The sequence below is a fragment of the Gymnogyps californianus genome, chromosome 2 (assembly GCF_018139145.2).
Source record: "Gymnogyps californianus isolate 813 chromosome 2, ASM1813914v2, whole genome shotgun sequence".
In the NCBI taxonomy this organism is placed as follows: Eukaryota; Metazoa; Chordata; class Aves; order Accipitriformes; family Cathartidae; genus Gymnogyps; species Gymnogyps californianus.
The window spans coordinates 17312945-17339843 of record NC_059472.1 but is presented as its reverse complement, the minus strand read 5'-3'; the positions used below and the strand labels follow the sequence as shown (position 1 = coordinate 17339843).

General features: G+C 34.9%; 1 protein-coding gene across 3 annotated transcripts in view; it reads right to left on the bottom strand.

Annotated features, from left to right (window-relative positions):
* Positions 1-26899, bottom strand: part of CSMD3 (CUB and Sushi multiple domains 3) — a 748293-nt gene that overhangs the window by 557971 nt on the left and 163423 nt on the right. For all 3 annotated transcript variants that reach the window (XM_050890742.1, XM_050890743.1, XM_050890744.1), the window contains exon 4: positions 22388-22582. In XM_050890742.1, the coding sequence (XP_050746699.1) occupies positions 22388-22582 (195 nt within the window). The remainder of the gene's footprint in view (positions 1-22387; positions 22583-26899) is intronic.

The window sequence follows — 26899 nt, the reverse complement described above, 5'->3', positions numbered from 1 at the left end:
TCCATCTGGACCAATGGCATTACACAGGATTTACTAAAGCAAGGTTTTTACTCAGTGAAGGTATTTAGAGGTACATGAGGAAAAAAACCCTAGGTCAGCATGCTAAATTTCGTATCAAAAGAATTTTAAAAGATTAATTCTAAAATGAATCAGGTTTTAATATCAATGCTGACACAATGTGAATTCCAGTTATGCGTCTGGGCATCTTTAGTGCAGAAACAGCAAAGAAAATCAACAAGAAAAACCAAATTGATTGACAAAAGTCATACAATTCATTGGCTGCCAGAATATTTGCATTAAGTGGCAATTCTCAATGCACACAATGTAATAATACAGTAATAAAATGCATAACATGCTATTTTCATCATGAAGTCAGTGTAACAGTTAGAATCAAAGAAAAACCCATTCCGTACATTACAACACAGACTACCTGAAAGTTAAATAATTCAGCAACAGCATAAATTATTGTCATATAAATTAAACATTACACTGAGGAGAACATAGCACGTATGATTAGTCATATAGCAAAATTCAAGAGAAGCCCAGGACTGCATTGTTGAAACTCGATGCTGAATTGTTTATACAAACACTAAGAATTTCAGCTTAGCTTCTTCCCACTCCAGCAGCTCTTGAATCTGTAGCCTAACTTTAATCAAATTTTGCAGTAAAGACACATTTTGAAAAACATTGCTAAGATTTTCATGAAAATAGGTAGCTGGATAGAGATAAATTACTGCTCCCATTGCAGAAAATACTGGAGTGTGAATGCAATCATACTATTAGGCACTGAAAATCCACAGAAGGGAAAGCACCAGAGAGCCAAGATTTGTAAGTTCTGCTGTAATACTTCTATTACTTTTTTGTGCTACAGCCAACTACCACCACAGAAAATAAAGATTTTTACCTTGGTTTTTTGGTTTTTTGTTTTTGAAGGACTAGAGCTGTAGCTGAATAGAGCTAAGTAATTTTCTTACTTTATATTTTAAATGTTGAAAAATCCTTGATACTGACAACTATTAATTACTTTTTTCTCATATACTAAACCTAAGTTTTTTTCTATAAGTGGTTATATTTCTCTCAGTCTACAATAACCTCAGCTAAATGAGGTTGACTACTATTTTGGAACCGTGTTCTACGTTCTTTCTACCCCATTCTTTGATTCAGGAATGTCATATACTTCTGCAGAAATGATTAAAAACCAAGATAAAAAAGTTATGCTTTTAAAATTTTAGAACTTGTGAAAAATCAAAAGTGCAGTTCTCAGCCTGTGGCATACCACTTCAAAAAAATGAGTGAAATAAATTACCTCAAAAATAATATCACAAGATCACAGATACATATAGAAAGTCACTCCATTATAGTTTTCATATAAATATATATTTATGTATTTTATAAATAAATATTATCTCTATTTATATAATATTATATATAAATAATACACTCAGTACTTTTATCTTTATGACTATTATTTGAAGGACACAGATGAAAAATATATAAGATTACTGTTAGACTTTTCTAGCAAATATATAGTATTTGTTCATTAAAAATGCAGCAGATTTATCAAGTTTATCTTGCTGGATTTTTTTACTTTCTTTTTATGAACATACTATGCTGTAATCAAGAAATCCTTACAAGCCTCTCTGATGCAATTAAATCACTTGCCTTTCAGTCTGTTAGTTTGTGGGCAAGATAATTTTTATGTTTTTCTTCTTGCCACACTGAAAATCTTTAACTGAATTTGGCAAAGGGGAATGTACCATTTTTGGCAGAACACACTACAATGGTTATAGCAAATGAAAAGCAGCAGCCTCTCAATATGATCATATGTTGTTTGACAGGGAAAGAAAGAGAAAAGAAAATGTAGACTTATACAGTTCATATTCAAAAGTTTGGGTTTTTTTCAAAACAGATTCATATACATGCAAGGAAACCTACAAGTAGCTGTTACACTGGAAAAATTTAAGATTGTTTCCAATTGTATATATTTATGTCCTTTTGTACACCTTCTCCATTCCTTCATCAGTGCCTCAGCTTTGACCTTCTCTTTTGGTCCTTTTATCAATACTCTAAAATCACTGTATTTTTTACATATTATTTTATCTTCTGGCCCGTCTTTGAGTTGTGGGTTTTTTTCCATTAACAGTGTCAAAATTGTCTGTTCCATTTCTCAGAATCTTCTTGCCTACTATCTCTTGTCTTCTCTCATGCTTCTCCTTATGCATAGTCTTGTACTTTGAGAAAGATTTTTCCAGCAGTTTTTTTTCTCTTTGCATTTGCAGAATCCACTTAACATATGCAACTGGACACCTCACCTAACTTTTGATGTACACATATAGTAGACCTCTATATTTGAGCTAGTCACCTTAGGCTCTTTTCATAATAATTTATGAGAAATAGGCACTTTTAAGGTGCACCGTATCTGATTTAAAAGTCCAGTATGGGTGTATTGGGTTTGCGTGGCAAGGTTTTGGTAGCAGGGGGGCTACAGAGGTAGCTTCTGTAAGAAGCTGCTAGAAGCTTCCCCTGTGTCTGATAGAGCCAATGCCAGCTGGCTCCAAGACAGACCCGCCGCTGGCCAAGGCCGAGCCCATTAGCGATGGTGGTAGCGCCTCCGTGATAATGTATTTAAGAAGGGGGAAAAAACCTGCACAATAACAATAGCAGCTGGAGAGAGAGGAGTAAGAATATGTGAGAGAAACAACTCTGCAGACACCAAGGTCAGGGAAGAAGGAGGGGGAGGAGGTGCTCCACGTGCCAGAGCAGAGATTCCCCTGCAGTCCGTGGTGAAGACCATGGTGAGGCAGGCTGTCCCCCTGCAGCCCATGGAGGATTAAAGGTGGAGCAGGTGGATGCCTGAAGGAGGCTGTGGCCCAGTGGAGAGAGGAGCCCATGCTGGAGCAGGTTTGCTGGCAGGACTTGTGACCCTGTGGTGGACCCACGCTGGAGCAGTCCATTCCTGAAGGACTGCACCCCGTGGAAGGGACTGACTCTGGAGCAGTTCATGAAGAACTGCAGCCCGTGGGAAAGACTCACATTGGAGAAGTTTGTGGAGGACTGTCTCCCGTGGGAGGGACCCCATGCTGGAGCAGGGGAAGAGTGTGAGGAGTCCTCCCCCTGAGGAGGAAGGAGCAGCAGAAACAACATGTGATGAACTGACCGCAACCTCCGTTCCCCATCGCCCTGTGCCACTGGTGGGAAGGAGGTAGAGAAAACCAGGAGTAAAGTTGAGCCCGGGAACAAAGGAGGGGTGGAGGAAAGTTGTTTTAAGATTTAGTTTTATTTCTCATTACCCTACTCTGATTTGATTGGTAAAAAATGAAACTAATTTCCCCAATTCGAGGCTGTTTTGCCCATGAGGGTAATTGGTGAGTGATGTCCCTGTCCTTATCTCGACCCATGAGCCTTTTGTTATATTTTCTCTCTCTGTCCAGCTGAGGAGAGGAGTGATAGAGCGGCTTTGGTGGGCACCTGGCATCCAGCCAGGGTCAACCCACCACGACAGGAAAGACATAGGCATACTGGACCGAGTCAAGTAGAGCGCTGCCAAGGTGATTTGCAGTCTGGATCATATAACATGAGGAGAAGCTGAAAGAACTGGGTCTGTTCAGGTTGGAGGAGAGAAGATTTGGGGGAGATCTTACTGTTGTCGTCAACTACCTAATGGGAAAGTACAAAGAACATGGAGCCGGTTTCTTCTAAAAGGTGCACAGTGAAAGGACAAGAGAGAATGAACACAAGCTGGAATGTGGGAAATTCTGATTCAATGTAAGGAAAAAGAAATTTTCCATGAGTGGGGTCAGACACTGGAACAGAGGCCCAGACACAGTCTGGAGTCTCCATCCTTGGAGATGATACTCAAAACTCAACTAGACATGGCCCTGAGCAATTTCTTGTAGTTGACCTTGCTTTGAGCAGAAGGTTGGACTAGAGGCCTCCAGAGGCCCCTTCCAACCTATGTGGTGTCATGATTCTATGATTTATTTTAGCAGTGAACATTGGACAGACCATAAATGCTTTGTTATCCCTTGTGGCCTTAAACGTAGTCCAGACAACTAATGAACATGCAGACTTCTATATTGAAGGTGGTTGAAGGAATTCATCACATCCTGCCTATTCCAAATCCATCTAAACACAACTCCAATTTGTAGCTTCACTTAAGTTGATCTTACAGGAAGCTTTTTAACTCTTTGGTCATTAAACAGCCTTCCTAACTTCTAAACATTTTGAGAACTGTCATAAAATGAATTAAAAATATTAAATGGTGGTTATGTGAATTAATCACATAATATGAAAATGACTTATCATGAAAAGAAAGGCACATTCGAGAAATGCAAAAAGCCATGCAAAAAAAAAGCAGACTTCTTTAAACTCCTATTTTTCATAAATCCTGTAACAGAATATGATGCTTCTATTACTAAGATAACACAGCTTCATTTCCATTACAAAGATAGATTTAACAATGTATTTACTGCTATCCTGTTAAATGAATCTTTCATTAAAATGTTTTCTCAGCTAAACAATATTTTTTTGCAAGTAGGATTTCTCTGCAGTTGCCATCAAACATCTCAGTTGCATACAGATAGTTCAGAGGCCAGCAGAAATGTTTAAATGCAAACATTTCAGTCCAAGAAACCCCCCCCACTCTGAGTGTTTGTACTCTTTAAGAACTATGGAAATTCAGAGATGGATTAAACAAGTTAGTTAGCTGATGTAAGTCACATGCCATGGAAGTGAACTTGTATTTCTTCTTCTTCTTCTTTTTTTTTTTTTTTTTTTTAAAGCCACTAGAAGAAGTTAGTGTGACAGAAAAATAGCAGTCTTGGTCACTTTCCCTCCTTCAACCTCAGTAACTGAATAGCCATATTCCCCTTAATGTAAAACTGCCTAAAATTAGGACAGCAGCACAAGGACAGAATGTTTGGTCCACAGACTTTCAGAGCTTATTATGGAAAGCAGTATATTCCATTTAATGAGGGAATGAAATTCTTTCATTTATTGCACCATTTGAAATGAAACGCTTATGCACAATACAAACTAGCTAAAAAAGAGGCGGGGGGGGGAGAAACTGGAGAAAGATAGGACTTTTTGGAGGCTTTAATAAGGTTGCAGTTTCCATGGAAACTCTGACAGTGTGCTGGATAGAATCCTCTAGGGAACTGGTGATCAAATAATGCAAGACTTCCTAATTGTCTAGCAACAACTTGTTTTATGTTTTTAAGTACAACTCTTCACTTAATACCACACTTACATTGCCAGAGAAGTACACAGGATACATTTCATAAAGAAAAGGAAAACAATATAACATGCAACTACCTTACACAGAAGGACAAAGTAATGTTTTAGTTTGACTTACACTAATTCTACAGTTGCACAAAGTTTAAATATATATAAAATATTTAAATAATAAATTAAATAATATAGATAGAAAGCAATCCAAATTTTAAGAGGCAATACAGTACACAATATTCCAAATGACCCTGTAAAAACCCTCCTAAATCTACTCTAGCTGAACTGAACCCAGCCATCTAACACATTTGGTGTCAAAACAATCTACACAAACAACGCAGCATTTCTTTTTGTATAGAAGCTCAGTGAGAATACTCTAATTTTTATACATTTACTTGCATATTTAGTAGAAGAAATAATCTGCATATTTGTACATATGCATGTACAAAATGTTAGACTTGCTTTATGTATGAAAAACACCCCATCATACACAGTGAACCTAGAATTGCTGTCAATGGAGTTGAGTCCTGAAGCACAGCACACATCAGCTCTTCAGGCACTTTCAAATAGTTACCTGATGCTTATGCTTTAAGACAGGATTGTCCTGAGTTCCTTGCTTTCTTTGGGGCAGCCTGTACTTCAATCTTATTCTTGGATGGACTTTCATACTCGTCCTCATTAGCCAGCTCTGCAAAACAGTCCTTATGTGCTCCTCATTTCCAGATTCTACAAAAGGCTTCAGTTTGCACAGTTCTACTTTGCTTGTCAAATATTTGTTCACATTAAATACTGTCGATTGTTTTCTGAATTTTTCATCTACAGTGTTACAAAATAAATTGCACCAAGATTTGCAGCCTCTGGGGGGGCTGTTACAAGACCTTGAAAGTTATGTGTTGACTGTTTACCTACCTGCTAGAAGTGTCTGTGACTTAATCAGTTCATTTATCTTCATTTGCTATTTTGGTTTGCTTTAGATTTTCATATGAAGCTGAAATGGTAGTTTAACAACATGAAATCTTTGGAGGTAGCTATGACAAATGTTATACTTAGACATGAACAGTTTGTCTTCAGAACTCCCTAAGTAAACAGATGACGGCGGGGGGGGGGGGGGGGAAACACAACTCAAAAGAAAAAATGTATTTTTGTTCCAGAATTCCATTTTTTTTCCTCAATTTACAAGTTATATGACAGGCATCATTAACTTAAGGAAGTTTTGTTTGTTTGTTAGTTTTTAATGCTTATATTTATACCTTCACTTTTTACATATTTTTCTATAAATGTGTATAATATTGATCCACTAACTGAAAGCTTTTATCTAACAGAGGCATCTGAATACTGTCCAGAAATAAACTTATGTTAACATTCCAGGAGTTGCTGATAAGTTTCAAGCTATTGCTCTTAATGTATCTAAATATTGATGGCAAAGCTCTTTACTAGCAACTTCTTGATGTGGACCATAGATCTTTCAGACTGTTATCCAAAAGATGGTACAATGATTAAGAAGGAAGATTGATGTTTAGAAAAATTGGAAGAGTGATATACTGGGGATGACAGAAGAAGCAGCTTTTAGTGTAATTATTTGTGCACATTTAGAAAATCTCTCAATTGGACTTTCTATGTGCTAGCCTAGCCAGGAAACAGCTGAAGTGTAGCAGAGTCTACCAAGCCTGCCAACTCCTGAGCTGACAACGTGCAGATTATACATTAATTTATTCTGGGACTAGAAGGCTACAGAATCACTAATGTCTGTAAACCATCCCCATAGTGCTGGCACAAAGCAGATAATATGCAGTATTGGAATTTATGTCTGAGAGAAAATTATTTGGCTAATAGCAAGATCATTATAGCATCCTTGTTCAAAATGGCAGGTATTCTTGCAAATAGCAGGGTAGACATGAGACACAAACAAATTTAATCCAAAGATAACTGAAATTAGGATGGTTGTAAGTCTACATGCAATAGAACAAAACAAACAGAATTAACATGCAGTGTCATGCTTAGCACATCAGAATACATGACCCTTTTTGTCTGGCTCTTCTATGCACGTATGAACCTTAGGCCAAGCAATATATCTAAGATTCTAGGTGGTGAGCAGAAGGTAGTATTCATAATGGCGAAACAAGCTGTGTAAACACCAATGTGTTATCACAAACTAAAGAAGATACTGCAAAACTAGATTAACCTGTAATTTTTCCAGTAAACAGAGCTTGGAAAAACTGTAAAATAATTTCACTCACTGACCAAAATCAGAAATCATATCTGGAATCTAAGAATTAGCTTGTGCTGTTGAAGAAATACTGTTTGTAAAGCAATATTATTTTGCATTTCTTGTGGATGCCTCCAGAGTTATGAGAGGCAGAAAATTTGATAGAACAAATACCTGAAAACTACAGTTCTGAAAGACAGATTTATACGCAGATGCATATCATCCTGGATTTACATATGCTTTTCCAGAGTAATCTTAGGAGTTTTGTAAAAGGTGGGATGGGGAAAAGGGGCTATGGATCTAACATACAAAAGTAATTCAGATTTACACTAAAAGGGAGGTCTAATAGTGGGCTTCCTAGATATAGTCTTCCCTTTCCAAAATTCTTATACTCTTATAAAAGATTTTCCTTCTTATCGTTTAGTATCTCTGTTGCAGCATCATCCTTCGAATCCTGTCTTGCCTGCTTCCCCTGTTATTTTCTTTTTTGCCTGTTACCATCACCATTAAGTTCATTGAAAGAATTCTCATTTAGCAATGCGTTATGTTATTTTTCAACATCCAAGTTCCATGTCTTTTGTATTTCGTATAGCCTTTGGAGTTTTATAAGTATTGCCACCAGTTATCTGCTTTTTAAATTAATCTCTTTTCTTTTGATCTAGAACTATTAAATTGTTTCATCCACATCGTTCTACTCCCTGTCCTTATTCTTGAATATGATTTCTGTACAGCCTTTCAGAAGGCATTACTCTGCCAGACAAGCCACCATATAGCTTCCCTGGTCCACAACAAATTGTAATTCAAATCAACCCATTTGCTCAACAGAAGTTGACTTCCTCCCCACCTGCCTATCCAATACCTACAGCTGAATTTTACTTACCTGGAGAACAACCTGAGATCACAATTGGGCACAGACAGCAAGGCTTTACAGTACTAGCAGAAAAAGTTTCTTGCAGGATAAATCAGAAGGATAAATCTCTGCTCCAAATACTGTGTCAATGCACTGAGGCAAGGAAAAAGAAGTTCTCCTGAGTTCTCTCTCCTTCCCATCTCAACACATCTGTGTTATACAGGAATTTCACCTTAATCTGTTTTTAACTGGTTTATATGCTGCAAGTTTTTACATTTTGATAATGTCCTAGTAGCTTATGTACTACTTATGAGTTCAAATAATTTTTTTTTTGCTTCTGTTCTAGGAACTAAGAAAAAAAAAATTATTCAGTGTTCAAAGTTTTTAATATCACCTTCCTTAAAAAGAAAAAAAAGCATGAAAATGTAGAAAAGGTTTGGTTAAAAAATACATTCCGGCTACAGTTCTTAGACTCTGAGATATTTGAAATCTTTCCTTAGTTTCTTTTGAGATCTTTAGTACTGTAAAAATAGATATTTAAAATCAAGGTCTGTCAAAGGAAACTACTTAGTTAAACTTTGCAGGAATCTAAACTCATACACTTACACACACTACATTGCTTAACTGTAACATGGTAGTATCATTTTCAAATACAAGTGACTAGGGATGTAGAGGAAAATTCATACTGAATAATAGAAATAACTTGCTTGCAAAGGTCTTAAGCACCTGTACTTCTACGAATTTTTTAATGGATGGGCTTACTACAGAAGGGCCGTCGGAAACAATCCTAAACTTTCCAAAGCCTATAAAAGCTCAATCTTAGCTGCAGTTTCTGTACTCTTACATAAAATGAATGAAATTGTCATCCTGAAACATCTGAAATTCAACCCAAGAAGCATGGAGTGCACTCTGGCCTCTTTGATAACTACAATTCTTTAAATAACAATGGGAAATGATTACATGTACGTGAAAAGGAACGCCTAGTTTATCAAGGCTTTTTGGACAAATAGAAAAATGTTTCACTATTGGGACTGAAATAAAGCAAAATATTGTGAAAATTACTGGGGTAGTTGGTTTTTTTCCTTTTTTGCTAATGAACAAAGTGTAATATTGCATGCAAACAGCTGCATCAGTAAGGGAATTTGAGGGGGACTTCTTTTTGGTTTTAATTTAGGAGAATTATCCTTAGCACAGAGAAGGAAATGCCTTTTAATTGATACCTACAGGAGTAAAAAGAACAGAATGATAGTAATGAGGGAGTGTCCCACATATGTCACAAAAATATGTAACTTATAATATCTTTCATCTGATGATCATAAGGCCTTTTGCAAGTGAAATGAAACACAGTTTACTGTAAAAAAAAAAAAAAAATCAACTATACATGACTGAAAAATTCAGCCACTCTTCCAGGCAGCTCCAGATGAAACAGGATCAAAAGGGAATGATCTTGCACTATTGATATATGGTTGACAGAAGGAAGGATAAGTGAAAGGGACCATGCAAAGCTCTACCATATGTTAAATTTATATTTTGTTTTTTGATTATAGTCGAGTACGTTTCTATTTAAAAAAAAACCATCAAGACTGTAATAAAGAAAATATTATACTGGTAATAACATGGAAAATAGTACCCAAAAAAGCCATCAAGCTATGCCTGAGTGTGAGGCATGCAGTGGCTGACCTTAATTTAAGGCAAGAGTTTACAGACTCAGAAAGCAAGTCATAAATTTGCAAGGTGAGGGATCAGAGTCCCTTTTAAGAGGTCTTTTTAAATAGTAGGGATTTTTCTAAGTACGCACATATAGCTGTTATATATACTTCTTTTTCTTATACAATTCAAGCTTACTTGAAGAATTACAGTGACCAGCAAAAATAATGGAGCAACCATGCATCTAGAGATACCGGAATAACTAAAGCAAGCATGGCTGCTTGGAACAGCTAGAAAGAGCAAATGGTTGACAAGTCACTTTGCTGACTTAGCTGTGTTTTAAATGAGGCTATGCAATTAAACAAGGAAGATGACAGCACCCTGGAATTATTAATCCTGTACTATGAGTGATGCATAACTGCATGTTACATGAAAAGAATCAACTACCCTAGCAGTTGCATCATCAGGGGATGAGAAAAGAGAACTCTCATTATTGTACTTTGAGCATCCGGAGCAGCCAGTTATTGATTATTCTGCTGTTCATTCTTTTGCTTTCTCCCTTCAGTGAAGCAGTACTCTTAATCCATTTGCTGTACCATTTATGAGTGATAAACCTTAGCTCAGTGAGTATCAGATATCTTAATTTGATTTTCCCAGGTTCCTGGGATGCTAGTGTTTGTTAGTGGTTATAAAATTTGACCTCAGTCTTTGAAGTTCCTAGTAATGATAGAAACTGAACACTTTGTAAAATCCTTGGTGTACGGATGATGTCCACGTGACTTGGATAAGTGACAGAAGCCCTTTGAACTTTCATCCCCAATGAGAGGAAAATTCCCAGAATAGTTTGTTTATGAAGTTATGATCATTATTGTTATTCATAAATCTCTGCTTTTTCTAATCTTGTTCAGATGAGCAAATATATAGAAAGTAATTTTCATTATAGTTTCAGTTTGACATGAAGTAAGCAGTGCCTCAGCATTTTTACTTGATGCCCAAAGATGCAGGAGGACGGAATCTCCAAATATTTCTTTTTCAGTATTTGTATTAAATGAAATAGGAGTAAATGAAGAATTAAACCACAACATTATTCCCATAAATGTGTGCACTTTGGTTTTTACTTCATATGGTTAGAAGATTGGAATCTGGCACTGTATTTTTGGCCAGCCTGGAGATTTATAGATTGCAGTAAATAAACACAATATTATTCTGGGACTTTGGCCAGATTTGTCTACAGCTCCTGGAGACCTTTTATTCGTTCCTTACCGCAAGTGCTTCATTCCATGGGCAATACAGAAAGATAAAAGCCTTGCCCATATACCTGGAATTGAACAATTAATCTATTCTGACAAAAAACAAAACCAAAACCAAAACTAATCAAGAAAACATTCTTCATTAAAAATGTTATTTAAAACGTGGAACGCTGTTTTAAAAGTGGAACAAGAATTAAAATAACCCTCATAGACTAACTAGGTGAATAACTGGACACACCAGCACCTCAGAGAACAGAATAGAGCATGCTGTAACTATGAGCTGTGGTCAACGAATCACAAAAATTCTTACCCACTTTTTGCTAATTGGGGCCCAACACTTCAAAAGAAAGCACGGATAAATGAAAAACAATCTAGAGGAAATGAATAAAAATTACTAGTGGTCTCAAAAGCATGACTTGTGAAGTAAGAGTGCATTAGGATTATTGTAGTTAAAGAAGCGAAGACCAAAACTAAACAAGTAAAAGGAAGTTGCAGAGAAGAAAATAATTGATTTCTAATGCGCACAGGTACAAAGCTATATACAGGAAAAAAGATAGCATGCTTAAATTTTAGCAAGAAAAATTCATGTGGAATAAAAGATAAAACTCCTTTCTAATAATATTAAAAATAAAATATGGGAAACCACTATTTTTGGAAAATGGGAAGATTTTTAAAGGACTATCTGGACAAATACCTATTGGGGCTAAATCTTGCTGTGAAACATGGGTATGGATTCTTTAAGATCTTCTGAAATCTTTACTGTTTGCATCCTGCCATATTGCCTTTTCAACATATATCGGGAAGGATAAAGTTCCATGAGAACTACAGTCTGTGAACTAGAGACTTCCTTGAGCTTTTTAAAGAACACTTCACACATTTCCTCACCCTTATCCAGTGGTGTGTAACAGACTCCCAATGTCAGTTCTTTGATAGTTATAGTGTTCTCTGATCCTGATCCACAAGCTCTCAACTAGCTCATTCTGTATCCTCAACAGCAGATCCATACATCCAAGCTGCTCCTTCACACAGAGGCCACCACACCATCTTCTCTGCCTATCTCTCCTGAGGAGTTTGTGTCCATCCTTCACCACACTCCAGCCATGTGAGCTGTCCCACCATGTCTCAGTTACTCCAACAGAGTCACTGTTCTGTGACCGCACGTGGAGCTGCAGTTCCTCCTGCTTGTGTCACAGGCTGACTTGAGGCAGATGTCCAGATGTCCCTTCACCCTGCTTTATCATTTCTGAAGTCTCCCATTGTCCTGGTTTCGGCTGGGACAGAGTTAACTCTCTTCTTAGTAGCTGGTACAGTGCTGGGTTTTGGATTTAGTGTGAGAATGATGTTGATAACACACTGATGTTTTAGTTGTTGCTAAGTAGTGCTTATCTTAAGCCAAGGATTTTTCAGTTTCTCATGCTCTGCCGGCAAGCAGGTGTGCAAGAAGCTGGGAGGGAGCACAGCCGGGGCAGCTGACCTGAACTAGCCAAAGGGGTATTCCATATCATGGAACGTCATGCCCAGTATATAAACAGGGGGGAGTTGGCCAGGAGGCATGGATCGCGGATCGGGAACTAACTGGGCATTGGTCAGCGGGTGGTGAGCAATTGCATTGTGCATCACTGTTTTTTTTTTCTTTCCCCCCCCTTCCTTTTTTGTCAAATTCCTTTTCATTACTATTATTATTATTATGATATTTCATTATTACTATTGTTAGTATTATATTTTACTTTAGTTATTAAACTGTTCTTATCTCAACCCACGAGTTTTACTTTTTTTTTCCTTTCCTCCTCCTCACCCCACTGGCAGGGGGGAGGGGGAAACGGCTGCGTGGTGCTTAGCTGCTGACTGGCGTTAAACCACGACACCCATATTCCCATCACTCTGCACCCTTTGCTTTTGACCCCTGCCCACTGCTACCTGACTTAAATGTGAGTCAAAATGTCTGTTTCCCATGGCTCCTAGTTTAAAGTTATTTTCTTTTCAACTTGACTACTTTGTATGAAGTATTGATATTGAACAAGGTTTCTTTTTTCCTCATGGTTTACTCAAGAAGATAAAACTGGGAATTAGCAGGCCTCAAAAGTAAAGACTGTATTTTTTTTTTCATTATACTTTAAAGAGTTTTTAAAAGTTCTAAGACATATGTACAAAAATTTAAAATATACATACCTGCAATGATATGGGGAAAAAGTTATAGAAAATATACAAATTATATAATGTTGGGACATAACATCAAACATTCAAAATGAAAGACAAGATGGAACTGTGGCATGGAAAGAATTAATGCATAGCTGCACAGCAGGAAGTTTCTTTCTCTAAAGTGTAAAATACCAGCCAATGTTAAGAGTATTGAGATTAGGAAGATTAAACTGATGAAGCAACCAGTGATCCTAAATTTTCACAGTTAAAGTTTTTTACTGCCTCCCAGACAGTCTTAGAAGAACCCAGAATCAAGTTTATGATGTAGAGCAGCAAAGAGAACCTTTGCCCATAAAATATTCTGTCCTGGTGAAATAAGGTCAACTCCACTGTTTGACTGAAATGTGAAAGAAATTTTATGTGCTAAATTTGTACGGTTCTGCTGTCAAAGGTTTCATCCTGAACAAAACTCAGAAGGCCATCATGCAAGATAAGTGAGTTAACAAAGCAGATCTCTTATCTGTATACTCATTACAGTTAGTTCTGTAAGAGATTAAGTCTGTGCTGTTGGGCCTTTCTTGGCCACCTTAAATACAATGGAATCTTTCATACACAAGTAGCAATACTCTGCTACGGCTTCTATTACATTTAAATGCCCTTCCAGTGTCAACACAATTTATAGCAGATTGGTTTTAACCTCTGAATTTGCAGAGCTGAATAAAAAGATGACTAATTTTTGTGAAATCCTAAGTTTAATTTTTGTAACACAACTAAACCATCTTCAGACTCCTTCATCAGTGGACAATTTCAAATATTATCTCTTTAAAAACAGGCTACTGATCTGAAATCCATCCCACAAGATGGAGACAATGCTGTCTTAATATTTAAATAAACCAGCAACACTCCTGCCAATGATGAGAACAAGAAGATTAATTAATGCTGAAGAGCAAGATTCATGTTCCATAGGCGAATCAATAATCATTCTTTAGGTTAATAAAGATGCAGTCTTGAAGAATGTTAAAATGTCATGCTAGAATTTTAGCAATGAAATCTTTTGCCTGCAAAAACCACTACTGGCAATCGCTTGTTCTCTTGGTGTAATATTTGAAGGGCTTTAAAGACTTGTCAGAAAAATAATTTATTTTGACTTCTGCCTTCCAGATGTAATTACAACTGAGTAATAAATCAGAGTTTGCAAAGTGTTGTTTAAATACTGAATAATATTTTCACGATTTCCATTTATACCCAGGTAAATTCTGATTTTAGGCAGAAATTGAGAGATACAGAGAGTTTTATCAAGCCATAATTTCAAAGATTTGAGGAAAATATAGTAGTCTATTTAAAAGCCCATGGCAGCAAAAGCTTTTTAGATTAAGCAGTTTAGTAAATTGAGTTAATGAACCTGGGATTTACCAGTAATTACTTTCAAAGTATCTCAAATTATTTTACAAATATTATTTATGCTAATTGATCACTAGAAAGGATTTATCCAGGAATGCCACATAGAAAATGAACCTAAGAAGAATGTAAGATGTTATAAGGAAACAGTTGCCTAGCATAAGCAGAATTTACTAGCCCAAACTGGAATCAAGTTACACTTACACATTTAACACCTCTCCTCTTAAAATAGTCTTTAGGGGTTTTTAACAAATAAACTTTATTAGAAATTAGCTTTAAATCACATGTGAAAGACTGGAGCTTTGCTGGAATTAACACCTCTAGTATTGTGCTTTGATGACTGCACTGTACATATTACCAAAACAAACTATTCAAATTGTTGTCAATTATCAGCCTAAACCAGTATTTTACTTTTCCAAGTTCCTCCTTACCATTCACTCATCTTGATCCTTCAGAGTAATCTTCTCCCCTTTCAATTGCAGGTATAATTCTCACTGTTATGTTGTCCTCAGTGGCAATTTTGCAACATAATTTCAATAGTATATGTGAATATGGTCAATGCATCATTTACTTCTGTGTCCTTTGATCTTGCTTAAGAAAATTCTTAAGAAAATAGGAGATAAAACCAGTGTTTCAAGCTTTTCATTAACCACCCCCACTAACTTCCACCCACTTGTAAGAAGTCCTAATTCCCAGCCTTGAACATAACTGTGGGCTTGAATATTTTGGTATTCAGGAAGTTTTACTTTGTTCAGTACTGGGTTAGATTTCTTGAATTTAAAATCTGGTCTTTCTCTTTTCCTCTTCATTGCCTGTATCAATTGTTATAACAATCTTTTGTTATTAAATTTGATATTATTGGTACTTTTTCTGTGAAGAGGAGCAAGTTAATGCACTGTTATGTCTGTCTTTTCCTTACTTTTGTGTGAACTACAACTGTCTGCAAATGTTCCCTTTCTGGAATAGTTACATATACTTTCTTCTTCTATACATAATTTCATTTATTTAGAAACAGTTCAGTTCTGCTGCTTTCTCCAGTCCTCTATATACTCTTTGGAGATGCAATTTAAGAGGCCTGTTTTCCAAATTAAGATGGTTACTGCACTGACGAATGATAATTACTTTGATCCAAAAAACTTTTTATTCTGGACTATATCACACCAGCTGAGGGTTTGCCCACTGATAATGTAAGTTTCTGATGGATCTTAGGACAGCTCTCCTTACTACTGACAGGAATTCCTGAAATCACATGAGGATGTGCAAAGCCAAACTATGTAAACCAAATGTAAGTGTGATTCTGATGTTCTGATGAATATTCTGACCTGAATATATACATTTCTAATGAAAGGACAAGTAAGGAAAACGTTTTAAGATATTTTATATTGCTTCATAAGCTGTTAACTATATCCCAATCTTTTGTGTATCTCTTAATCACCCTTTGAACACTTAAATCCAGATTAAGAAAAAAACTAATAAAATTAAATTATTTTTTGTTAAAAAAATTTCCATCTGAGCTTGCTTTCTAAAAATTAGTAATGATTTTTTTTTTAAAGTATCATCACTACTACAGTAGCACATCGTTGCACACTAAGTTTTCACAGGTGAGCACAATGGGTACTTCCAGTTCTTCACCCATCATAACAACTTAGTTATGGGACCATCATTGTCATAAATGAGCAAACACAGCTTTTGGACATGAATCTAATGTATTAAAACCAATCGGAACTCTCACGAATAATGTTGTTTGATTAAGGAATGCGTACTATATTAGATCATTATTATTGCTTGTATATTTTCAGTGAGTTCCATTTAACAGGCGCTATATATATTAGTAATGCTAACATTGCTGTTATTGGCACAGTAAAACTAGTATATTTTAGCCTTAGTGTTAGGAATATATGATAATTCTAGTATAATAAACATGTATATTTCTGTACCAATTTCTTGGTTCACAACACATCAATAATGACTTAGAGTAGCTTCAAATAATTCAGTGAAGTTTCACCACTACTTTGAATAATAAGAAATCCACAGATCTGATCACACGATAAAATTCATGTGGGGATTTCCTGTTCTTCAGACTCAGATATATTTGTTCACATAAGTAGACTGTGTATTTATGTGAAATGTCCCTAATAATGAGAACCAGATACTATCCTGAGAATAACACTAACATAATAAGAAAAGACAAGTATGACAGGGTATACTAGAGAGCAATTTCAATGCTTTTCATAGAGGGAAAAGTTTGATTCTATTGGTCTTAAAAAATACACATTTTAAAGATAACTAAAATAAAGAACTCATAAAGTTGTTTTATTGCAAAAATTCAAAGCAACAAAAGGTAATGTAACTTTCTTCATAAAAAAAGTCATTCAGGGTATTATTTTGCAGAGCTTCTGGGCCCTGCTTGAAAGCACACAGCATTCTACTTGAAAACACACAACATTTATATTATACTACTATTTCAATAAAATGGTAGACCTTTTTCATCATTTCTCCCCCCCCAATCTTCGTTAACTTCTCTAATTTTAGGGAAGCATCATTGCCATTTGTAGACCATTTATGTTTTTTAATGTACCAACCGTAAGAGTGTTGGCCATTCTAAGCCACTGATTTATAATGTCCCAAAAAGGATCTGTGGAACAATCTCTGAAAAATTGCTCATTCATTAGTGTCAAGTCATCTTCATATCTTATATACAAATACATCATTCTACAAAATATTTTTGTTGGTTTTCTTTTTAACTTTCTTTAAATAATCCAACATGTTTTTAATCCAGTCTCACACAGCTATACTGGAGCTTTTCCCAAGAATAAGCAGTACAACTGTTTGTATATAAGAACTGGCTTCAGACAAAAAGCTGCTCGTTCCCCGTGAAATGTAATTTATTCCTGCTTTTAAGTCAGTGCACTTTATTTTCCTCTGTGTATATTGTCAGTTCCACTAGTTAATGCACTGCATGGCATCAAGTGCAGTACTTTGACTTTATCTCCTGCTTTGTTCTCTCCACAGCCTACAAAGCCCAGCTTACAACAAAGGCACAAAGGCAGAGTCAGCTTATTTACTGCTTATATTACTAGGTTCTACTTGCCATGCTGTCATAAAATCATTTACCTACCTGCAACCAAATTTATCTGTCTGTGAAATGCTTATATTGTTATAGGAATATTTCTTGGTAGTTATGTGAAATTTAATTCTTTTTTTTTTCAAAATTCTGTACTATTATAGGCCACATATAAACAGATATACCCCTTCAAGAAAGTGTAGTGGAGGGTCTACAAGACTCTTAGGTATACTTTTATTTCATTTGAAGATGCTCTCTGTTTTATCTGACTTAAAACTTACCTCATGTAGTTGAAATATGTATAGTCATGTATCTATATAGTCACAGAATTATACCAGTGACTTACAACTCAGTTTTCCTCTCCAGTGTGTTCTGCACACAGGAAATAGCAAAATACTTCGATAGTGAGCTGAATATTCTAATATTCAAATTTGACACCAGTTAGATCACTTTTTAAAAATATGAGTTTATAAATATCTTGATTCAGTTTATTTGGAATAAATTCACTGAAGAAGAAGAAATTAAGTATAAATCTATACAGATAGGCAGAAATAAACATATCTTTATATGTACATATATATATGTTGCAGGGGAATTACAGAATTCTCAGACTTGGAATTTAGTAACAACCTCTTTAGTCTTTTACCTGTCATGACAAAATATGGAAAAATAACTCAATATCCTCCCAGATAAATAATCAAAAAAAGCAGAAATGCATTTTGTCCATGTAAAAAAAGTACCTACAGTCAGTGAGTTGTGCGCTTGTCTGACCAAAATGCATGTCAATTCAAACAAGTGGAAAAACAAAGCCTCTTGTTAAAAATATGAACAGAAGTTTTATAGTGACAAACATTTTGTAGCTGCATGTACAGTAAATAGTGAAAATATTTTAATAGAACTTCTAGGAATACAAATGAAACTATATTCTGTTTTGAAATTTCTGAATTCTAAAAAAACCCCAGTTTTAGAATGAAGATTCTTATAACATCCATTTTACCCTGGAATAAGAAAAACTTTAAAAATTTAAAAGTCAGAATACTTCCTTGATTATGAAAGTGTCTAATTATTATAACCTTTATAGAATGACAATATTATATATAAGTGTAACCTTATTTATTAACCTCAGTAAATTATTCCTAGCTTGCTGCATTATGGAGAAACTGCAAGCTGCAACATTATCTCAGGAATAGGTGATATGATAAAGCTGCTGTCATGTTTCACTGTTGAAAAAAACCTTATCAAAATTAATTTGTCAAGGAAGAAGACTTTATTTAAAAACTAGTCATGGGTTGTGCACAGTATAATTGACCACAACACAATAAATCCAATTTAGTTTTCTTTTAATTAAGGTTTTTTTGCACTTCTAGTAAATCTAATAAAAATTACAGTATTTTAATGAATGTCAGAACATGCAAATGACAGGTGAAAAACTTTGTGCATTTGAACTGCATTCACTGAGAAACAGGATATGAAATAAAGCAATTGTTGGGTATGTGCACTGATTTTGCAATACAATCCTATAGAGATTAGTAAAGAAAAAGGAAGCCATTTGAGGAATAACTCTTTTCTTCATGAGTAAAATTTGGCCCAAAAATGTGTAACTTAAAATACAAATATCGGCGTTTTGCACCAAATTTAAACCATAAGCATGTAATAGGGTCTCATGTATGGATGTTTGTGGCAATACGAAGCACTGTTGTTTCGAATTAAATTCCCGTCATTGAGACATCAATCTGTAAGAATTACATTGCTAAAACACAAGCATGACCTCCTCCTGATCTCTTCATTCAAAGTGAAGGCAACGTAAAAGCAATGATCTAAAAAAAAATTACTCCCCAAATTTACTTGTTCTGAATTACAAGAGGCAGATGACAAGGACAATTACACACAGATAATCTAAAGACATCTATGAGCTTAACTCTGCTGACATCTAAGCATGCTGTAAGTTCAGAGCTTTGTTCAATTAATTTCCTATAGGTAAAAACAAACAAACAAACAAACAAACCCAAATTAATATTGGATAAAGTATACTTTTGTGCTATTCTTGGGGCTTTTTTCTAACAAATTAAACTATGACATTTCCTAGGTCATGACATTGAAATACTCTGTATTTCCCCAATGCAACCAATTAAAATGAACAACTAGGATATGCATGTCTAGAAGAGACCTGGCCATCTACCAAAAACCAGTAGCCAAGTTGTTTAGTGTTGAGAAAAAATAATTCTTATACATATACTCTCAAAATTACACACCACTTCACTTGTTTGTCTCAGGATTCTCTGTTTTAGATGTAATGAACATTGGGCGGGAACAATAAGACATTTATCAGAGGAACTCTTTAAAGATGAGTGTTTAATCAAAGAGAATCTCCATGGCAAACAGAGAGAAAGAGATAAGAAGCTCATTAGTGGGTAATCATCTTTAGCAACCTTCCGCAGAATTCTGTGTTGGATAATTGCATTAGACAAAATAAGGACAAATTCATTAGAATGGAACCACAAAGGTCTCTGCATTAAATGTAAAGTTAGATGTTTCTGCTATCAAACATAGACTCATAGAAGGAACCATTGAAAATAATTAGTTAAAATTTTTTTCATAGACCAAAAATACCTTAACAGTAATTTGGTGCATTAAGCCTTTAAGCCATTATGCCTGATGTTAAAACTTACATCAAGAATCTGTCACATTCCTACATTATGCTTCAATAATTCATAACCACCACTATTAAAATGTGTACGTTGGGGTTTTTTTATTTTTTATTTGTCAAGCTTTTATCCCTTAGATTCTTCACTGCTATTGATTAGAGAACTGTCTTCTCCAGAAAAGGTTTTCCTTCTGCATGAGTTTCTGCAGTAAATCAAGTCACCTCTTCATCCTCTTTCACATACACTGAAAAGTTTGAGTTCCTTCAGTCTCTAGACAAAATGACAATTTTGAAACCTAACACAACTTGTTTCCTCTTTTGCTGAATCTTTTCCAATTTGTCAACCTTATTTTGCCCTAGAGAGTGACACTATTCAGATAATGACCTCCCTAACCATGAATAAAAAGAAATATGTTTTTCATATTCTTATGTGATAGTCTTCTGCTTACACACTAGAGTTATATTTAACCACAGGACTACTTCAGGAGCTTATAATTCCAGTTCAAAGTTACACTGTGTATTTTCACAACCCCTTAGAATAAAAATAAAATCTATCCAAAGTTCTACCGAAAAATGTATCAAAAGAAAGCATATGTAACACTGTGACTGTGATGACTGACTGGCAAGTGGAAGCATCAGGTTCAAGTGTCCCACCTTCCTCATTTAAGAGTACAGTTTTTTATGCCAATTCATTTCAAAATTGGCAGATCAAGAATTTGAACAATGGTCTACAGCGAAGTCCATTAGCCTTCAACCTTGTTACAAATGTAAGTTTTGTACAAGTTAACTTATTCTCATCCAATCTTTTTTATGAGCATCTCCACAAACAAAATTTGGATTTATGCCTTGATTGTGTATCTTCTTCATTATTAGCTAGCATTTTTCTGGGAAGTAGGGGGTAAGATGCGGGAGTTATGAAAAATTTTACTAGAAAATAGTATTATTAGTAATAACTTTGTATTTTCTTCAAGATCATGGATAAACATATTAAATAGCTCTAAGCCAAGAATAGGAAACAAGAGAATGGTATTTCCAATGATACACATTTCCCATATGTAACTAAATTTTTGTGGTACTGGTTAACCAGGTTTTAACCCAACTGAATTTTGATTTTTTTAATCAGAAATTTATCAGAATACTAATTTCAGTCAGAATGTTTTTGTAGCCCCTGCAAGACTGCATCAAATTTTTTAGACAAATATAAATGTTGCATTCTGTAAAGTTAACCTGTGAATCCAGAAAAGGGTCTCAAGCTTGCCTGACATAACAGTGTTAGGCCAAAATACTATCTTTATTGTATTTGGTTGTGTATAGTAGTGATAATTTCTCCATTTTATCAGCTTAGCTTCTGTCATTACTCTGCAAACATTATTTCTCTCTAATAGTCTCAGAAAACAAGATTTACCCATAAAACAGTATTCCCTACTACTGCTAATGTGACCTAGGGAAAAGGAATTAACCTACAGTATTTCTTAGAATACAAGGGATATCCTATACAGAAATCTTAAGATATCAAAACTGACTGAGAATGAGGGGAAGTCCCTCTAACTTAATTGTTTCAGTAGTTTCAAACTTCTGTTTGCTCAATATCCAAGTTAATGCTTGACAAAAAGTCAGTCCTTAGGAAGTATTAATGGATCCCAACTTCACATTCCCGTAGTTGTAAACATGTTGAACACAGACATTTATATTCTACTTATTACTAGGTTTGTAGTTCTTATTTCATTACATATATTTTAAAATAAATGAGAAATATCTTTTTAATAGGATATTGACTTAAAAATTAGTAGGTGCATATGCTGAGATACATCATATATGTGAGCAAGAGATCAAAATATTCCAAAAGGCTTTTCTTTCTTTAATCACAGTCTCAAAGTTAATAATTAAAACAGAGAATTAAAGTTGTTCATAATAATAAATATAATGTATATATTTGAGAACATTACTGTAGCATTTCTCTTACCTCTACAGATAGGAACGGGGAAGTCCCATGATGCCGTATTCACAGAGTTAGCTATGCAAGTAAGCTGAGGGTGGCCATCCAAAATATATCCAGTTACACAGCTGTATCGGATTTTGTCACCAACTTCAAACCTTGTACCGTACAAGATACCCTTTGGTGGAACTCCTGGATTGCCACAGGAACTACTCTGTAATTCTGGAGAAGACATATTTTTATTACTTATAATGTTTTTATAAATCAATACTGCATTTTGCTGAAGAATATAGAACACATAAATTATGGCAACTTTGGGCAGATAGTGTGTTTTCATGGATATTTATACAACACTTAACACTGAAAAGCCATTACTGAGTTAGTCTATTAAGTATCTGCTCATGCACCCACATATCCAAAGGTAGAATATTATATGAAAATGAGCACGAGGTTTTCCTTAAGCTCCAGCTATAGATATATTCATATATTTTTCTTAATTGATAGCAAAGAACTCATTACATAGGAAGAGGAAACAAAGGAACTTCTTATATTTCTGACTCAAGTTATACAAATGTAAAATAATAAACAAAACTGTAATACAGACACAAAAGAACTTCAGATTCGAATCAACCAAAATTTGAAAGAATAAATAAAAGTACTCAAGACAGAACACTAGGAGAAGGTTTTAACAAACATAAGCCTGAGCATGATCAGGAAGCTGTTGAATGGTTTTAGAGAAAGAGGCAAAAGTGATGAGATACTGTGGGTGACTGATTTCTGAGCAAAGGATTGGTTAATTTAAACATATGGAATACCATAGATATGGGTGACTTCTACTCTAATGCAGAGCTTTAAACCATTGAGAATCCTACATGAGTCATGGCTCTGCTGTTAGCTTGATCTCTGAGGACATTAATTAGAGTTCAGTTTTACTAGGTGGTACTCACACTCCAGCTGTGTACCCTTTTGACTGATGCTTCAGCATCATAAATAGTTTGAATACAATATTTCCCATCATTTACTGCTGAAGTCCTTTAGTTAATGGACATAAAAAGATAGATTTTGTACAAGTGTGAGCAAAAGAGGTTTCATAATCTCATCCTGAGCTCTTCAAAGCTTGTACCAAGTATATTTAGCAGCCTAATGATAACAGGGAAGACGCAAATCAGGTAAACCTGTACTTAGATTCATGGCAAATTTCCCTAATCCACAAAGTAAGGCAACAAGATGGAAGAACAGAAGGGTATATATGTATTGTCTTAATTTCTTCTCCTGAGTTCCATGTAACTAAATTATTCTTCTGCATCCTTGATGTGCTCATGAGTGTGTGCACACAGGCACACACATATATATATGTGTATAAATATATTTCAATATAGTATGGAAAAAATAATTTGAACTGTTATAGTAGGTTTCAATTAAAGAAAAAAGGTATAAATGGTTATCAAAACAAGCAGTATGGCTCAAGAGATATGTTATATTGTAAAACTTCCATGCCAAGAACTACCAAGAACCAGGATATATTATTAGATTTCTGATACCAGCCATGAAACAAAACTATGTAACAGTTATTAAAAGGAAGAATCCAGTATAGTCATATATATATGCTATATATGCTATAAATGCTATACATGTCTATACATATATATGCTCTATATAAAATATATGCTAACAATGTGTTCATCTGCAAGACTTGCTGTACCAGTCATGTTTTGATGTGAATATGTTAAATGTGCAGATTAGTTGCTGATGTTGTTGCTGCTATTGCTTTCTTTCTGGATTTGACTTTCATTGCCTTGCACAAGGACACAACACAGAAGTAAGAAGACAGCCTGTCTCATCTCGGTCCCTTCAAAGCTCACCTAAATGGCTGATATTCTTACTACTGCTTTATCAAGCTAAGTGTTCTGTCCTCCAACAAAACTCCCCTGTCCTCAAATCTGCTTGCAAGCTTTACTAAGAAGGCAACGCTGCAGTTGACTCCTGCATATTTGTTCAAAGGGATTTCTCTTAAATCCTTTAAAGGTTTTCAAGGCCACTCCAGTTATTATTTATCATCACAGCATGTCAAAATAGAGGTAAGAATATCATCCTGTGGATTTTGTTTATCTTATGAATCATATTATATTAACTTGAAAGCTCTGCCTGTACACAGTGGTTTTATTTTTGGCTTCTCCAAGAAGATGAGAACTTTCAGAGGCCTGTATTTCTTAGTGCTTTGTAAAAAGGTCACAAAAAGATTCCCCATCCTTTGAAATGAAGAATATAAACATTTGTGATGCCTTTAACAGTCAATGCCTAAAACTGTTTGCTTTACTCTTACTGCTGTCTCACCAAGAATTACCCACAGAAGGCAATATATTCTTATGAAATTATATTATATTTTAAAGCACTAATTAAAAATCACCCTCTTTCTAAAATAAAACTAATTTTCCAGTTGCAATAGTCTATGACTCGTCTAAAAAGAATACTTGGCATTTTCCATTAACTTTTTTAATATTATGAAAGTAGCTAGTGAGTATGTTATTACTTCTAACACTTCAAGTCATTTTGTTCCTGATTCTAGATAATAAAGTAGAAAATAAATTGTGCAATTTAAAATATATTAGTTTCTTCTGTGAATATTTTCATTTTGAACATATACAAGTGCATTATTTTGAGGGCGGGGGTGTAATTCACCAAGTAACTGCACTAGTCTTCTTTGATAGGTAGTACCTATTTTCAAACTGAATGTGACACTCTAATACCAACTCCCTGCCATTTAAAGCTACGGATTGTTACCTTAAGATTGTTATCTGTCAGGGAACACAGGAATTGCAAAACTAGATTGTAATTTTTGTTCAAATCTGCAGAGATTCTTGACTTCAGTGACATTCTGATATTCAGTAATGATATGAAGCATGGAAAAGTATTTTCTTTTAAATTTGCCACATTGTAATTTGGTTGAACTTCTCCTTGTTCATGTACTCTGAAAATAAGCATAACTGAATTTTTTACATCATCCTACTTTTTTATATTTTTTGTGTGTTTTATTTATTTTGTTGCTCATATCCTTTTTAAAACAAGCTGTCCCAATTGTTTTAATCTCTCTTCAAGTAAGAATTTTCTTTGTCCTAGATTTAATTGTCAGTTGTCTCTGAAATCATGTACATTGTTTGTTTGCACAAAACCAAAATGTTTTTTTTTAAATCAATATTCCACCTGTGAGGTACGTATGAACTTATTTGTCCTCTGGGTTTTTTTTACATTATGATACAACACCGAGATCAAAATATCCTTCAATGTTTTTCAATAAGTTTCTATTTCATTAATTCCTATTAAAGTCAATGGAAATTCTGTTCAAAGTCTGTGGGTAAAATATGCTTCAGAGAGTTCTGCTTAGCAAGAATAGACACATTCCTTTAAAGAATTTAATTAGTAGAAATTCAGCTACTTATAAATACTAATTAATAAGCTATTCAAATTAAATCATGTTAAATATAACTTCTTTGTGACAATACTTTCAAAAACAAGGCTGGCAGAAGTTGAAACTCTTTCTCAGCATTCACCCAAGGAGAAACAAGTCATAACCATATATGGAAATTTCAAATTCACTTTCTTTTTATTCAGATTTTAAGTCAGGAATTTTTTCTTTTATGTTATTTATAAAATCAAGAGTAGCACCTGTCCTCCCTAAACTGTTTAAGTATGAAATTTGTAATTTGCTGTCCAAATATCCAGAACAAGTATTTGCAAATATTCCAGTAAAAAATGCATTTGTCATATCATTACATTGCATTCAGCTCAGTGGAAACTATTTATATTTTCTCTGCTGAAGATTAATGTTCTTCACACACTAAATCTGATATTAGAAATTTAGGAACATAAAGAATTTTGTCTTTTTTTTAAGGGGTTGATCCATGTCTTCATCACAGTTTTTGTTCGCAGCTGTTACAAATCATTATGACCCCATTTTTCACAACCTAAAGTGAGAAACACTGTCAATATCAAATGTATATCTTCATGAGTACTCACTCATTGAAAAACTTATGAAATATCCCAATAGAGGCTAATATTTGTTTCATGTATTGCTTTTGAAATTGAATACTCCTGGTATCCCTGCACTGTCAGTTTGGATATCTCCCTGTATTACCGCATGGCGCTAGTCCTAGACTGCTTGTTCACTTGTGTCTACTATTCCAAACAGTAACTCCTCTGCCAGACAAACCTGAGTATTGCCCAGGGAATAAGCCATTCTAAGGACCACTGCAGTTGTCTTTTGGGACAGGGCTTGGTGTAACTGGAAATACTAGAACATGGCTGTACGCAGATATCCCTTGGAAAAGCAACGCATATGTAGTTTGTCTTATCAACAAGCAAGAATGCTTTGGTATTGAAGACTAAAGACTGATTTCAGAAGCGCTGCACGTAGTATGTGTGTGGATATAATGAGTGCTATACTTTCCAAGGGTCCCAAATATTAGGAAAGATGATACATTTTTAGCAATATGAAGTAGCCTGAAACTCAGTTGTCCAAAATTCACCCATATAAAATCTCGT